Source organism: Patiria miniata, unplaced genomic scaffold (genome assembly GCF_015706575.1).
Source record: "Patiria miniata isolate m_02_andy unplaced genomic scaffold, ASM1570657v1 HiC_scaffold_7, whole genome shotgun sequence".
Lineage (NCBI taxonomy): Eukaryota > Metazoa > Echinodermata > Asteroidea > Valvatida > Asterinidae > Patiria > Patiria miniata.
Genome location: NW_024037074.1, coordinates 44633291 through 44646142, shown reverse-complemented (window position 1 = coordinate 44646142; position 12852 = coordinate 44633291). Strand labels below are relative to the sequence as shown.

General features: G+C 39.0%; 2 protein-coding genes across 9 annotated transcripts in view; one reads left to right on the top strand and one right to left on the bottom strand.

Annotated features, from left to right (window-relative positions):
- The first annotated feature begins 74 nt into the window (after positions 1-74).
- Positions 75-5811, top strand: LOC119744272. 5 transcript variants are annotated; one of them, XM_038220138.1, is made up of 8 exons: positions 75-408; positions 773-1053; positions 1292-1537; positions 1842-3379; positions 3492-3605; positions 3743-3854; positions 4188-4291; positions 4634-5811. In XM_038220138.1, the coding sequence occupies exons 1-8, from the start codon at positions 224-226 to the stop codon at positions 4763-4765; spliced, it is 2712 nt and encodes a 903-aa protein (XP_038076066.1). In that variant the 5' UTR covers positions 75-223; the 3' UTR covers positions 4766-5811. The 5 variants fall into 5 exon arrangements, with proteins under 5 accessions (XP_038076066.1, XP_038076065.1, XP_038076064.1 ...); XM_038220137.1 differs by having other exon boundaries at positions 1289-1537; XM_038220136.1 differs by having other exon boundaries at positions 773-1062.
- The window catches only part of LOC119744273 (rho GTPase-activating protein 15-like), a 28243-nt gene continuing 21043 nt past the window's right edge, over positions 5653-12852 (bottom strand). For all 4 annotated transcript variants that reach the window (XM_038220141.1, XM_038220142.1, XM_038220140.1 and 1 more), the window contains 4 exons: positions 12289-12468; positions 11751-11888; positions 11107-11212; positions 5653-10013 (listed from right to left, as the gene is read on the bottom strand). In XM_038220141.1, coding sequence (XP_038076069.1) covers positions 9842-10013; positions 11107-11212; positions 11751-11888; positions 12289-12468 — 596 coding nt within the window. In that variant the 3' untranslated portion in view covers positions 5653-9841. The remainder of the gene's footprint in view (positions 10014-11106; positions 11213-11750; positions 11889-12288; positions 12469-12852) is intronic.

Genomic DNA, 12852 nt, shown 5'->3' with positions numbered 1-12852 from the left:
ATCAAATAGGCCACTAAAAATATGAGGGCGCTATGTAAGATTAACGGTAAGCGAAACGCGGACAAGTTAAGTGCAGACTTGAAATTAAAAATGCGCATGCGTATGTTTGAGTGCCAATTTTGAAAACAAAATGAACCTCTTTTTTCAAATGATTTACAACACAATGAGTGAAATCATTTACAGTGTAGCAGATATTGTTGTTGCTGTCTTGTAACGTGACAAAATGTCGTCCAATTCGAGCATGTCTGTGGGCGTTTGCGTGAAGTCAAGCCCGCTATCAACCATCAATTGCAACACCGTGAACACGGCAGAGCGATCACCGACACGGCGGTCAACAATGAAACGAAGAAGTCAAAACGCGGAGATTCGGACCTCGTTTCCAGACAGTGTTAATGCTGTTGGAGAAGGGTACAATAACTTGCTTTAGCCTAGGTTTTACTTGCTTTAGGTTTACTTCAATTACTTCAGCGGTTATGTACAAAATCTATGGAGAGTCAAGAATTTTTTTTAAAGTAGGCCCTATTTTCTAACAGTAACAAAATTGGAAATGTCTTTTACTTCAGTCCCAGATTCATGTCTTATAATCATTTTTGCAATGAACATGATGAATGGAATGATATATGAAGAAAAATGCAGGACTCAAGTCCGTCTCGGATTTGTCCATGTCCATTTACTCATGACTCGGACTTGAACTAAATGACTCATCTTCAACACTGGGACATGGTCCTGTAATAACTAACATAGTGTTGCTTGTGGTTTGTGTCATATTTAGCAAAGAGAACATGGAGCCCTTTGTCGAAGAATCAGACAACGAAGAAGATGAAGAAGTGTTCTTTGGTGACATCACCGACATGGAGAGATTCAAGATGGCCAAACTACGCCGCAAGACCCAGGTCTTTGTGGCTAACTTCCGGGACGTGTCGTCATCGGGGAGCGGAACAGACAGCTTGGATGAGAGCAGCTCAATGCATCATTCAACGTCGTCTCAAGACTCCAGTGTTGTGATCTCTTCTTCCGCAGAACCTGAATCTCCAGCTAGCTGCAACTCTTCAGGTGAAACAGGTATTTCAAGTGTTGCTTTGGAATTAAAGGAATCATTTGCATTTATCCAAAAGTAACCTACGGAATTATTATCAAAAAAGTTACCTGGATTAAATATCGTACTGTTACTAAACATCCTGTGAAATTATTGCGTCTGGCTTGCTGTCATTACGAAGTGTTTTATTTTGGAATATGTAAAGACATAAAATATCTTAAATTCCTTCTTTTTTTTTCTCTGTGCAAGTAGCAGCCATGCACCAACATCCAAAACTGTCTCATCTAGAGAGAATGGCACCATCATCGACAGACAGTCCCTCTGTCTTGGCTCATCGGGCGGCTGCCAAGATTCAGACTTGGTTCCGCTTGACTCGGCAAGCTCAGGAGTATCAAGGGGTCATGAGAGAGGTGGAACGCCTGGAGGCAAAGACGGATGATTTCATCCAGAAAATACGCCGAGAGAAGGAGAGAATAAAACAGTGTAGCACCCCTGAGCAAGGTCAGACCAACAGACGTAGAAAATAGCACTTTAGAATTTAGCACCTATCATAGATTCGTTTTGCAAATATCATCTTATAAAATAATCAAATCGTTCCTTTACCATACTTGGCCTATAATGCTTCTCTTTTATTGAGCTCTGTTGTGTAAATCCCCAGTTTGAGCTATAAAAAAGCACTGATACTAAATAAGTGTTAAATAAGGTAAAATATTTAGCTATGAAATTGAATACATGATTAAATATATCCATAGACTATTTCAGCTTGGTTATGTCTATATTTGTGTTGTGTTCATTATGCATGTAGGTGGGAGGTTGGATACAGCGTCGAGTTCACCTATGGTCATTGTCCCAAGTCACAGACTTCATCTAGTCGAGACATCCCCACAGCAGGACAATGACGTCACTACACTGCAGCAATCACTCAATCCAGCTCAGCTCTCCACAGATAGTACCGCGAATGTCATCTTCAATGCTACTAATGACAGCGAATCTATCGATACTACAACGTCAGGAAGTGCCTCATTCTCCCCAGTCAAACTTGATGAGTCGATTTCTGCTCAGTCTGAGGTACCGAAAGCTGATTCAGAGTCAAATTGTTCAGCAGCAGAGCAGGAAAGTTACGATACCCCCGACCGGCATGTGCAGGGGACATACCAGAGCAAAACCAATGCATCGGTTGAAAGCAGCCTGTATTCTACCCCTAGCTTTGTACAATCAGGCTCTGCTAGTCAAGTAACATCAGTTTCCAGTGCAGGCACTCTTTACCATGCCGCATATTCTAAGGTAGCGTCAGATGTGAAGGCACATGCAGTAAGTGAAGAGCACTTTGTTGGTACACCCTTGGAGTTTAGAAAAACTGAGCACAATGCAACCAACAGTCCCTTCCTGCAAGTTGAGAAATCATCAGCATCATATCCCCAACGCACCCCTTTACGACAACTTCACACGTCGGGCACCCTGTCGTCATTTCCAAAGGTCACTTATGAACAGATTCAGAGCCCAACAGTCTTCTCCAGCCCCAGACTGTTTCCTGTGACCGTTCAGGCCGTGCAGCCACAGCAGTCAGTCTCCTCAGCCGCGCTGTTTTCTCCTCTGAAGATTTCCGATCACACTCCTGTTCAGGATTATCAACATTCAGAGACAATGATGAGTCAGAGTTTCAGTGCTAAAGTAACGGAATCCCAAAAACCCCAGAAAGAAATAGAGAAAGAAAATCACAATTTAGCATTTGACTTTGACACTCGTCAACCTACAGCTCGGAATGCAGACTCAGTGAGACAGGATTTAGACTATCAGGCTCGTCCTTGCCTCGACAGTTTCACTGCCTCGTCGACACCCTTAGCCGCCTTGCCAGTGTCACCAAATATAAGTGTCTTGAGGTCTGCCCAAAAGGTTGCAATAGTCACACCAAACTCTCCACTCCTTCCAAATACGTCTAGATCAGATTCCAAGTCTCATAGTACCAGATGCGAGATGGAATACAAAACCATGCCAATAGCTGATGAAGGTCCCAGGCAGCAGCTCAGCACAGCCCAGGAGAAGGGCCCATCCCGTCATTTCTTTCCATCTCCCTTGGTCATGACCAGAGACACTCCAGAAACCACAACACAATCGGTACCTGTGACCCACCCCACAGGCCGGCCGGACCCATCAAACGCCTCCAGATTAGAGGCAGCATACGGAGGGCGGCCTGGCATTACAACATCGCCATTTACGGGGGCCCGAAGCTGCGAGTCAGCGAGACGCAAGGTGGAACTGTTGGAGCAGAAGAGGGCAGAGTTGGCCAGACTGCGAGCTGAGAAAGCTGAACTCAAGCAGACACTCAAGACAGAAAATGAAATGGTGGGGAATGGTGTTCAAAATTTTAAATATCTGGATTTTAATCCCAACACTAGCCATTACCAACATCTGAGCCGATGTACCAGTAACCAGCTGTTTCTCGTCTTATTTGCAGTGTTTTGCCATGAAGCAAGAGGTGAAGGCTGCTCTACACAGCAACACATCACAGACCAACATCCCTGTGCATCTACTCAGCTTAGGATGCCAAGGAATCTCCTCACTAACACTGGTAAGACATTCCGACACAGACTGCAAACTCATAGACTGGTAACCCTTAAAGATTGGTGGTTGTTGTTTTTGTTTTTGTTCAATGGACGTAAAATGAGGTTTAACTGAAAATGTGAATTGTTCTGATTGGACTTGCAGACAGACCAGGAACTGGATATAGTGACTCGTTTGCATACCATCAGAAACAGTCACCATGACAACCTGCAGGGCGTGGCCGCATCACCCATGGTTACTCCAATACCACACAAAGGTTGGCTCATATCAATTCAAATGATCTTTATTTATATTTCAAGCGTCGTTTTCCTTCATCAAGTCTATTTACTCAAGCAGAATTGGGATGTGGGTCAACATTAATTGTCTTTACAATTTAATGACTGCGTTAACAGTAGATATTGTCATTCACATTTTCCCTAAAGTAACCTACCGAATAATTATCAAAAACTGACTTGGATTAAAGATGGTACTTGCACTAAACACCCTGATAAGTTATTCGGTCTAGCTTGCTGTCATTTAGAAGAAATCAAGAAATGTAGGTGATTTCCAATTTCATTCAGGATGTATATTCTATAATTATTTCATTTAGGATCGCTTCATCTGCAATGGCACTCTGATCTGGTAACCGAGGTCCACTGCCTGTCAAGCCCAGGGCATCCGGTCCGTGTCGCCAGACCGATTCTAGCAAACCAGGTTGGTATGAGATATCCTATGTACATGTGTGTAAGGCACTCAAAGAAGTACACATTATTACCGCTCATCGGGCCCATACAACATTCCAAAGACCACTAAGCTAGTAAAGTGTAGCTTGGTCAAACTTCTTTCAATCCTGCAAACTGCTCCAAAAACCTCCTGGTGCGTTTAAATGGTTTTAGGAACAAGACTTAATCTTCAGTCTTACATGTATCCACACAATTTGGAATTTTTATATCCAAAGTGATGTCGGCCAAATACTGATACCCATTTTTCCACATTGTGACTCTGTACCCGAGGCTGTATGTTATTTACAAACATTCTTTGTTTGTTTTGTGTCAGGATGTTTGTAAAGCAAGACGCGTACCTGCGGCCAGGACTGCCAGCCCTGCTCAACGGGTTCCAACCAGACAAGACAAGTCACGCTACCCTTCTGGTTACACTCGCACACCCAGGGAAAAACTAGCATTTTGAAGGAGACCCTCCACTCAAAATTCAGATTGTAATTGTGTCTCACGAGGAGCGTGAGTGAAGCACGAAATAATGTAGTGCGTCTGTGTCTCGTATGCCGCGAGGCTGAAAGCTGAATGGTATATGTTCCACTATAGCCAGTAGGATAACGAATATATCTTTGAGCAAACTTGACGCTTAATAGAGGTGGAACATGCACGCTACACACAAACTTTTGTTTTTTGGCAGTTATCCCATTACATGTGTGTGTAATAATAATAATATAAATAATACCGCGGAATCTTATATAGCGCACGTATCTACCAACAATTAGGTACTCAAGGCACTGCCATGGATTGACCAATAAGGATCAAGGCTCGAATGTATTTGTAAATGAATTTATATTGCCATGGTATATTATGATTGACAACTTCAGCTGTTTGTTAAATCATGGTGTCAATAATTTAGTGAATATGTACAACATAATTTGAACATAGTATGAAATCGTTTTTGTGATTGAAGTTAGAAGTAACAAATGAACTGTGCAAAGAAATTGTTCAAAGCCTCGTTATACTTGTTTGTAATGTTGAAGCTTCAAAATACACTGGATTAATAATTATAAGTTTTTTGAGTTGTCATCAACTGCTCCACAGGCATTCTGTTGCCTTAGGTCATACACAGTTTCCAATGTAAAACAGGGGCGTGAGTGACCACTGATAAAAATAGCTGAAAACAGGTGTAAAGAAGCTAAACTTTGGAAATCTCCTATACTTTTGTACACAGCAAGTGAGGGAAACAAGCTGAAATTTAAAACAGAAAAGCTGAAATCAGCTTTAAAGCCGAGATTTCATACCCCTGGTAAAAGTAACACGAGGTAGGACTTAACACAATGAAGGAGTGTAGTTCAGCTATCACCAGGTTATGCTTTTATTTCTCCAAATCTCATTATAATACAGGTACATTATATACAAACCAAGAACTGAAAGTATAAAGAAAGACTTGATAACCAATACACATTATAGTTAAGGCTTTAATAATTACTGTACATTAAACCTTAAGGAGACAATTCCCATAGGATTGTGCACAAAAATTGTCAACATTGTATGCCCCCTAATATAACCCCCCATTTTACCTGATCCTACCCCAACAAATTTTGGTACACTTATGTTTTGGACCACAAGCAATCGATCAATCCTATTTGCGACAATAACATTTTGCTTCTAAAATCTAAATAGGACTTGAAATCCTAATGTCAAATATCCCTGAGGTATAACTAAGGATGATATCGTGTCTCCCTACAGGTGCAATTAGTAGAATATAATTTTACATATATAGAGACAGTTTGAAATAAAATCGCTTTACATGTAATAAGAAACAATCTTCATAATCCAGCACACTCATCTGTGTACAATGCTGCAAAAAAAAAATTGTTTAAGTGGCATTAAAGGATTAAATTGTGGATATATACAGAGGGGCGGTGTGCAAAACGAAGTAATCAAATCGGGTTGTAGAAAATATGGGTTCATAACATCCTGATTACTATTATGAACGTGTATAAACCCTCATTGTCAACACGCTCACAGCATGCCTTCCAACATGTTCATGTGCCTGTGCCAGTATGTACATACAAAACAAATCTGTTAATACAAAGCATATACTGTACGTGAAAACTGTACATAAACTTTGTGTACACCAAAACTGCACATGGCAAAGTAAGTGTTCAACGCTTTCCAGCCAAAAATATACAAACTGGGAAGAAATAGAATGCTGTTTATATGCTTTATACACTGGTGGGAACAATAAACACAAGGAAGAAAACAATTTTGAAGTATAACGTCCACATTTAAAAAGAAAGTTACAAAATTAGTTGCAACAGAACAAAAACAGTAAAATAAGTATGTCCATCATTTTCAAAGCTATAATTGCTATATTTTGTAACTTGTTCTTTAAATCCAATGACCAATACACAATAAACAGTAAATATGAAATTTTATGTATTTAAACTAGGAAAAAGACAGCAATAAACTGCCAGAGTGTATTTCTATACAAATGAATGTATGTTTATGAGTGCAATGGTCAGAATAATTTCATGAGGGGACTAATGGAATGTCTTCACCTCATGGTATGGAACATTCCATCCGTCACCAATCCAAGTTATTCTTTCCATTGCAAAAAAAGTGAAACATTCATTATTTGCTATAAATAACTCCTGAATAAAACCTCTCATCTGATTGGTCAGAGCCACCAACCTGCGACCGTGCAATGGAAGCTCTTTTTACTGTGGAATAAACTTCTCTTTTTGCAGTGTGGCAGGGCTGTTCGTTGGGATGAATAAAGTCAATGACATGTGATCAACGACCTACATGTACCAATCAGATGAAAGGGATTTATTCACACATTGAATAAATGTTTACATTTTTATTTCCTGAAGGCACTCTGACTGAAATACCATTCAATACAGGTAGAAAGATTAGTTTACTCCTTGCTGGAGTGAAAGTGGCATTCAGCTTTTCCTGGGGTTAGACAATCTCTATCGTTTTTCACTTCGCCCTTTTGCTATTAAAAAAATTTAAAATAATAAAATAATAAATAATAAAATATAGCCTGGCAAAGTCACTGGGAAGTTACCTACAATCTGGTAACATTTTATGTCAGGAAGCCAAGAGGAATAACTATCTAGCAAACATGAAGCCCTATGAAATTGGTCTCATAAATTTCTCAAAAACCAACCGTTCCATCAAAAGTTTTGGAGTTATGAATGGTTTGATCTTTGGTTGTACTGGACGGACTTTTAAACACGCTGGTTTATTAAGATGTCAAAATTTAGGTGATAAAATACCTAAAGTGGGAAGATCAAGTAAGAAAAAAATAGCAAGTGTATATTAAAGAACATTAATCCACATGCAACGTCAAATATCACAGAATTGTTGGTTAATTTTTGCCAATCAGCACAGAAGACTCATGTTTGCTAGATATATTGAATTGATAAATGGTGATGTATCACATGTCGAGTTAATAGTAAACTTAACAATTCCTTCCGCATCCTCTGCCATACATTTGTATACAGACTAGTAACAAACAGTCAGATCACATTAACGTTTTCACTAGTCACATTCCATCAATAGACAAAACAGGTAACTGGTACATATACTTACAGATGACATATGAATCACCTCAGTCAACGTATGGCAATATCAAATTAACAAGTGAATTCTTAACTGTTAAAAACAATCACTTGATTAATTTTGACTGCTGTGATGGCGTAGCTGAAGTTGCCTGCCAGAGAGGGAGGGTTTAAATATAAGGCCAGACCCACTATTGATATTATGCATCACTGCTGCCTAAAATAAATCTTGGCAATGACGGTTGGCCTTGTGTTCATAGCCTATACTCTAAACGCCGAGTATTTTTTTCTTTTCTCTGTGAAGTGGGGGCTACTGGATGGTGGGCCAATTTCATAGCAAAAAAATGCTCTCATCAAATTGTCTTGCAAAGCAAAAAAGTGATTTCCTACGTGAAATCGGCCAGGAAGGTTCAGAGGCACAACAACGGAAGCACATCGAACATCATAAGGTTTATTTTGTCGGAAGTAAACTTCAATTTGCTTGCTGGTTCTCTAAGGCCATATGAAGACACACAAATACAAGTTTGCATGGCCTAAACACACACATTAAGCATCATCAAATGTAAAAAAACAAACACACACAAAAATTCCAAAATAATTTTTACTGAAAATATACTTGAAACAGATGTTATGTCTTGCTGTACATAAACTTATAACATCTATTTTTTTCTGGAAAGACATAATGAAGAAAATAAATGATTGCAAATTTTGTCAGGGTTAACAAAGGGAGTAAAGCCAACGTTTTTACGAATCGCATTTTGACGTTCTCAAAATCAGTTATCCAGCCTTGAAAATACTGCAGTTACAAAAATTACCAAGTATTAATTACAACAATTAACAAAATTCTATGGATATACAATATTGAAAATAAACTGTATTATTGATTTATATACACATCAGCTAAAGACATTTTGTGAAAGAAACAATTAGGCGAATATACATGTCCATAATTTATCTTGGATGAAACTGTCATAAATGTAGATAGTGTCATCATGTTAAAGTCTTGTGATATGGTGCCTAGAATATAATTTTTTTTGCTGAACAAAAATAACAAGGGATTGATACAAATTTGTTACTGAATTAAAATAAAGATGCTTTACATAATAAAAGTGTCTTCATATATATAAGATGCCCTCTGATATTAACACAACAGCGTAAACATTATTTAGAAATACACACCTGCAAAGAAATAATGCGCTCCATGTATTTGTCTTTTCACTTGCCAAAATATCCAAATCATTGACAACTTTATCAGTATATTTACAAATACAAAAAAAAATACTCCCACAAGAAAGGTGTAACGTATTATTTGAGATGCAATTTCTTCTTCTGCAGAAAAAAATAAAACATTCTATTACAAAGGTTAATAAATTGTCTCGATTATGCTGACTATTTACAGTTAGAATTATGAAAATGGATCAACTCGATGCCCGTCCACTGAAGGAAATTGAAGTGGATACTTCACCCCTCACAGTGATTTGCATAATAAATATATAAATGCCTCAGTCTTCATTGGCTTTCTTGCCATGGTTACTTTACTTGCTGTACAACTGATTTTTAATATTTAGGTATTTTGAGCTGGTGAAGAACTTTTGTGCGAGATTGATGTACATGTACCAAACGCTTGTACATGTACGTCTCAACAGTGTATTGCTGGCACCGTTACTTCACTGCTTCTTGAGACTCATGATGTGCTCATATACATTGCATAACTCCTATAATAGTTTCACCAATCTGGTCCAATCTACCTTTCAATCAAAGGTTCATGCAAACTATTACCATGCTTGAGCGCTGATGACATTGCTCTTATATTCAAGGCGCATGTGTATTTTGTACTCCACACATTGAAGGTTTGCAGATTGCGCGAGGAATAATTCAACATGCGATATGAAGCCAAGTGTAGGAGTTTTGTTGGAAACAGGCCCGATAATGGCTAACTTGTTAAGTCTCAAGAGTTTAGTGGTGATACAAATGGCTTACTTCCACAGCTGTAGATGTTCATTGAGGATGAACTCAATGCATTGGTTCTGATAGACCATCGTCAAGGCCACATTGAAGCTCTCCTGCCTGGGCCACATCAGGGTAGGTCCAAACACGATGGCCAGGTTCTGAGGTAACATTCGGTTCTTGTCCTTGTGATCTACGACCCTGTCAAGATTGATAATAATCAAGTCATTAAAGTGTAGCTTTCCTGGTCAAAGAGAATGGTTATAATGCATTATAATGCGGCCGTCAAGATTTTTTTTTATTTCCAGCGATCAGTCTAAGAATTACAGTTCAAAAGTATGCCACATCCAAATTTACAATGATTAAAAATCACTTAAAGGGAAAATACAACATTTGCAAACATCAAAAAATAAAACTACCAAATCATTTTGAAATACCTTGCTGGACTGTTAGTGAATGACAGTGTAAAGCATCCTGTAAAATCATGGCACCTGGTATACTGTCATTTTCAAGAAAAGTGGTATTTTTGTATCAATTTCCAACGCTGATCGGCCGATCAGCGTTGGAAACAACTGGCTTTTTTTCAAATACTGGCCCCAATTGACCATCACACTTGTTTGCAATCGATTACAAACCTATGAACGGGTACGAGCCAGCTAGACTGGTTCCCTGACCTTACAATTCCCCAATGTATGTTAAAGGCTCTGTTTCTTCTTATATGGAGTCAGGGAACCAGACTACAGGAAAATGATCGTTTTTCTTGGTTTTTATAGCATTTTCAAACACAAAACCTCAAAAAAGTCAGTGTAACTATATTTGCTATATATTTCCAACCCCCCAATTCCATCCATTTATGAAAATTACAGCAAAAGCAAATGATGTATATTCCCTTTAAAAAAAAGTAATTTACTTAACCTTATATTTTCCTGACCTTTATCAAAAAGAATACCCAAAGTTCAATGATTCGACCAAAGAAAATTATATTAATAATGTGTGTCGCGTAATTAGCACCAAAGCTAGATCACAAAGCGCTTCACAGATATTAACCCTGTTCAACACAATCGACACAATCAGGTCTCTACCCTCACAGGTACCCATTTATTCTCCTGGGTGGAGAGAGGCAATTGTAGTAAAGTGTCTTGCCCAAAGACACAAGCACTGTGTTCCACGTCCGGGTTCGAACCCATTTACCATGGCACATGGGTCGAACACCGTACCCACTGGATTAGGACACTCTAAATATTGCCGACTATGGATGGCCCTCGGGTTTGGGGTCGTTAGGACGAGTACCTACCTATTAAGATGTCTGAAGAGGACCTTCATGGTCTCCTGATTGACACGAGGGAGGGTGGACAGTACATCTTGGAAGGCTCTTAGCCGGGACTTCCTATCTGGCTTCCCTGAAATCATCACAAACAATGAAGAGAAGTCAGTCAGAGAATCCTCAGAATCTTTGCTGCCCTTTATTATCCTATGTTATCTTCCTTTGCCATTGTAAATATTAAACTTGCCTTTTCCATGCCATATTTTCGAATTTCGAAATTTTCTTTTCCAAATTCCTATTTAAAACTAGCAATACAAAAATTATTTAATGAGACATTAAACAAAAACAAAAAATGATGACATGAGACATTCAACAAAACAAAACAAAAAAAAACCGGGAGCCAGTCTGCTCGCAAAGTGGATCCAAGGTTGCAGACATCAAATCAAGGTGGGGTTTGGGGGTTAGAATAAACGATACAAGTTAAAGATTTATTAATAGAAAAAAAAAATTGACTTAGTTGAAAAGCACAGGGAACGCAACAGAACCCTACGATTTTGTACAATTTCTGAATTTGTTCTTATAAAAGCCACACAATGGAGAAGAACTAGATAACTAGGGGCATTCCTATGATTTGTGCTTGCCAAGCTGATGTACTGACTGACAAACAGACTTACTCATAGCTTCCATGAAGCCACCATAGCCATCAAATGTTACCAATGGTTCCGGGAGTTCACGGAAGTACAGCTTGAGGGCTCCGGCGATCACATGGATGTCCTCCTTCCAGGGAGAAGAATTGAAATCTACTGGCTTCTCTGCATGGGGGAAAGAAAAATCATTATAAACACCAATAACATGTGTACATTCATATGCGCTGTGGTCAAATGGTTGCGGTTTTCAACCTTGTACTATGGTACATTGGTTCGAACCCGACAGGCAAACTGTTCCTTGTGTCCTTGTGCAGGACACTTTGCTACATTTGCCTCTCTCCCCAATGGGTACCTGTGTAGGTAGAGACCAAATTGTGCTGATCTCGGCCACAGGAAAGTGGGCTCATGGCCTGATGAACAGGGGCAATAATTGTGAAGTGTTTTGAGACCTAGCTTTGCTGGAAAGCGCTATAGTATTAACCCCACATATTATTCGCTTCATTACCATTTTTATGGATTTATTTTTAAAAAATGCAGTAGTGCTTTTTAGTTTCCTATGTCGTACCTTGATCAACAAGAAAGCGTAGTTTCTGGATGAGGGACAAGTTGCCGCTGACTCGATAGATGCCGTCCACATGCAAACCAGACTTCTCAATCAGCGTGATACAATCAGTGACAAAGCGTGGTACTACAGTTCCCTGCTGCTGGCATAGAGTTTGGATATGTCTGCCAAATACATCCTCCTCTGTCATACACAGTCAATAGAAGAGTGTTAGTGTCAATAACAGTTAGTTAGTAACAAGTACGCTTGGCTGATTCCAATATTTCTTAGAATATTTAGTAAATGAAGTACAATACTTTAAATTGCTGCAGTGCGAAGATTTGCTACTAAATGTACTTGTATTTTTCTTCAATATCGTTATGTGAGGCACACTGGTTTATTTTGCCAACAGAAATATCATGATTTTGGATGGGCACTTTGGAAAAAGGACGATCAGTAACAATGGGCAACATTTTGCCAAACCCCCCCCCCCAAAAAAAAAACAAGAAAAAGAAAAAATGGAACAAATGTATAATAATCAACAAAAATCACTTTGCAGTTTGCAAAAGCATTTGCAGGACAGACACT

Excerpts from the sequence above, each read along its gene's own strand:
- LOC119744272 (XM_038220133.1), top strand. The coding sequence starts at position 224 with ATGTCGTCCAATTCGAGCATGTCTGTGGGCGTTTGCGTGAAGTCAAGC. Across the intron at positions 1,063-1,285 it reads CAACTCTTCAGGTGAAACAG|TAGCAGCCATGCACCAACAT; the intron begins GTATTTCAAGTG and ends TCTCTGTGCAAG. Across the intron at positions 1,538-1,841 it reads GTGTAGCACCCCTGAGCAAG|GTGGGAGGTTGGATACAGCG; the intron begins GTCAGACCAACA and ends TTATGCATGTAG.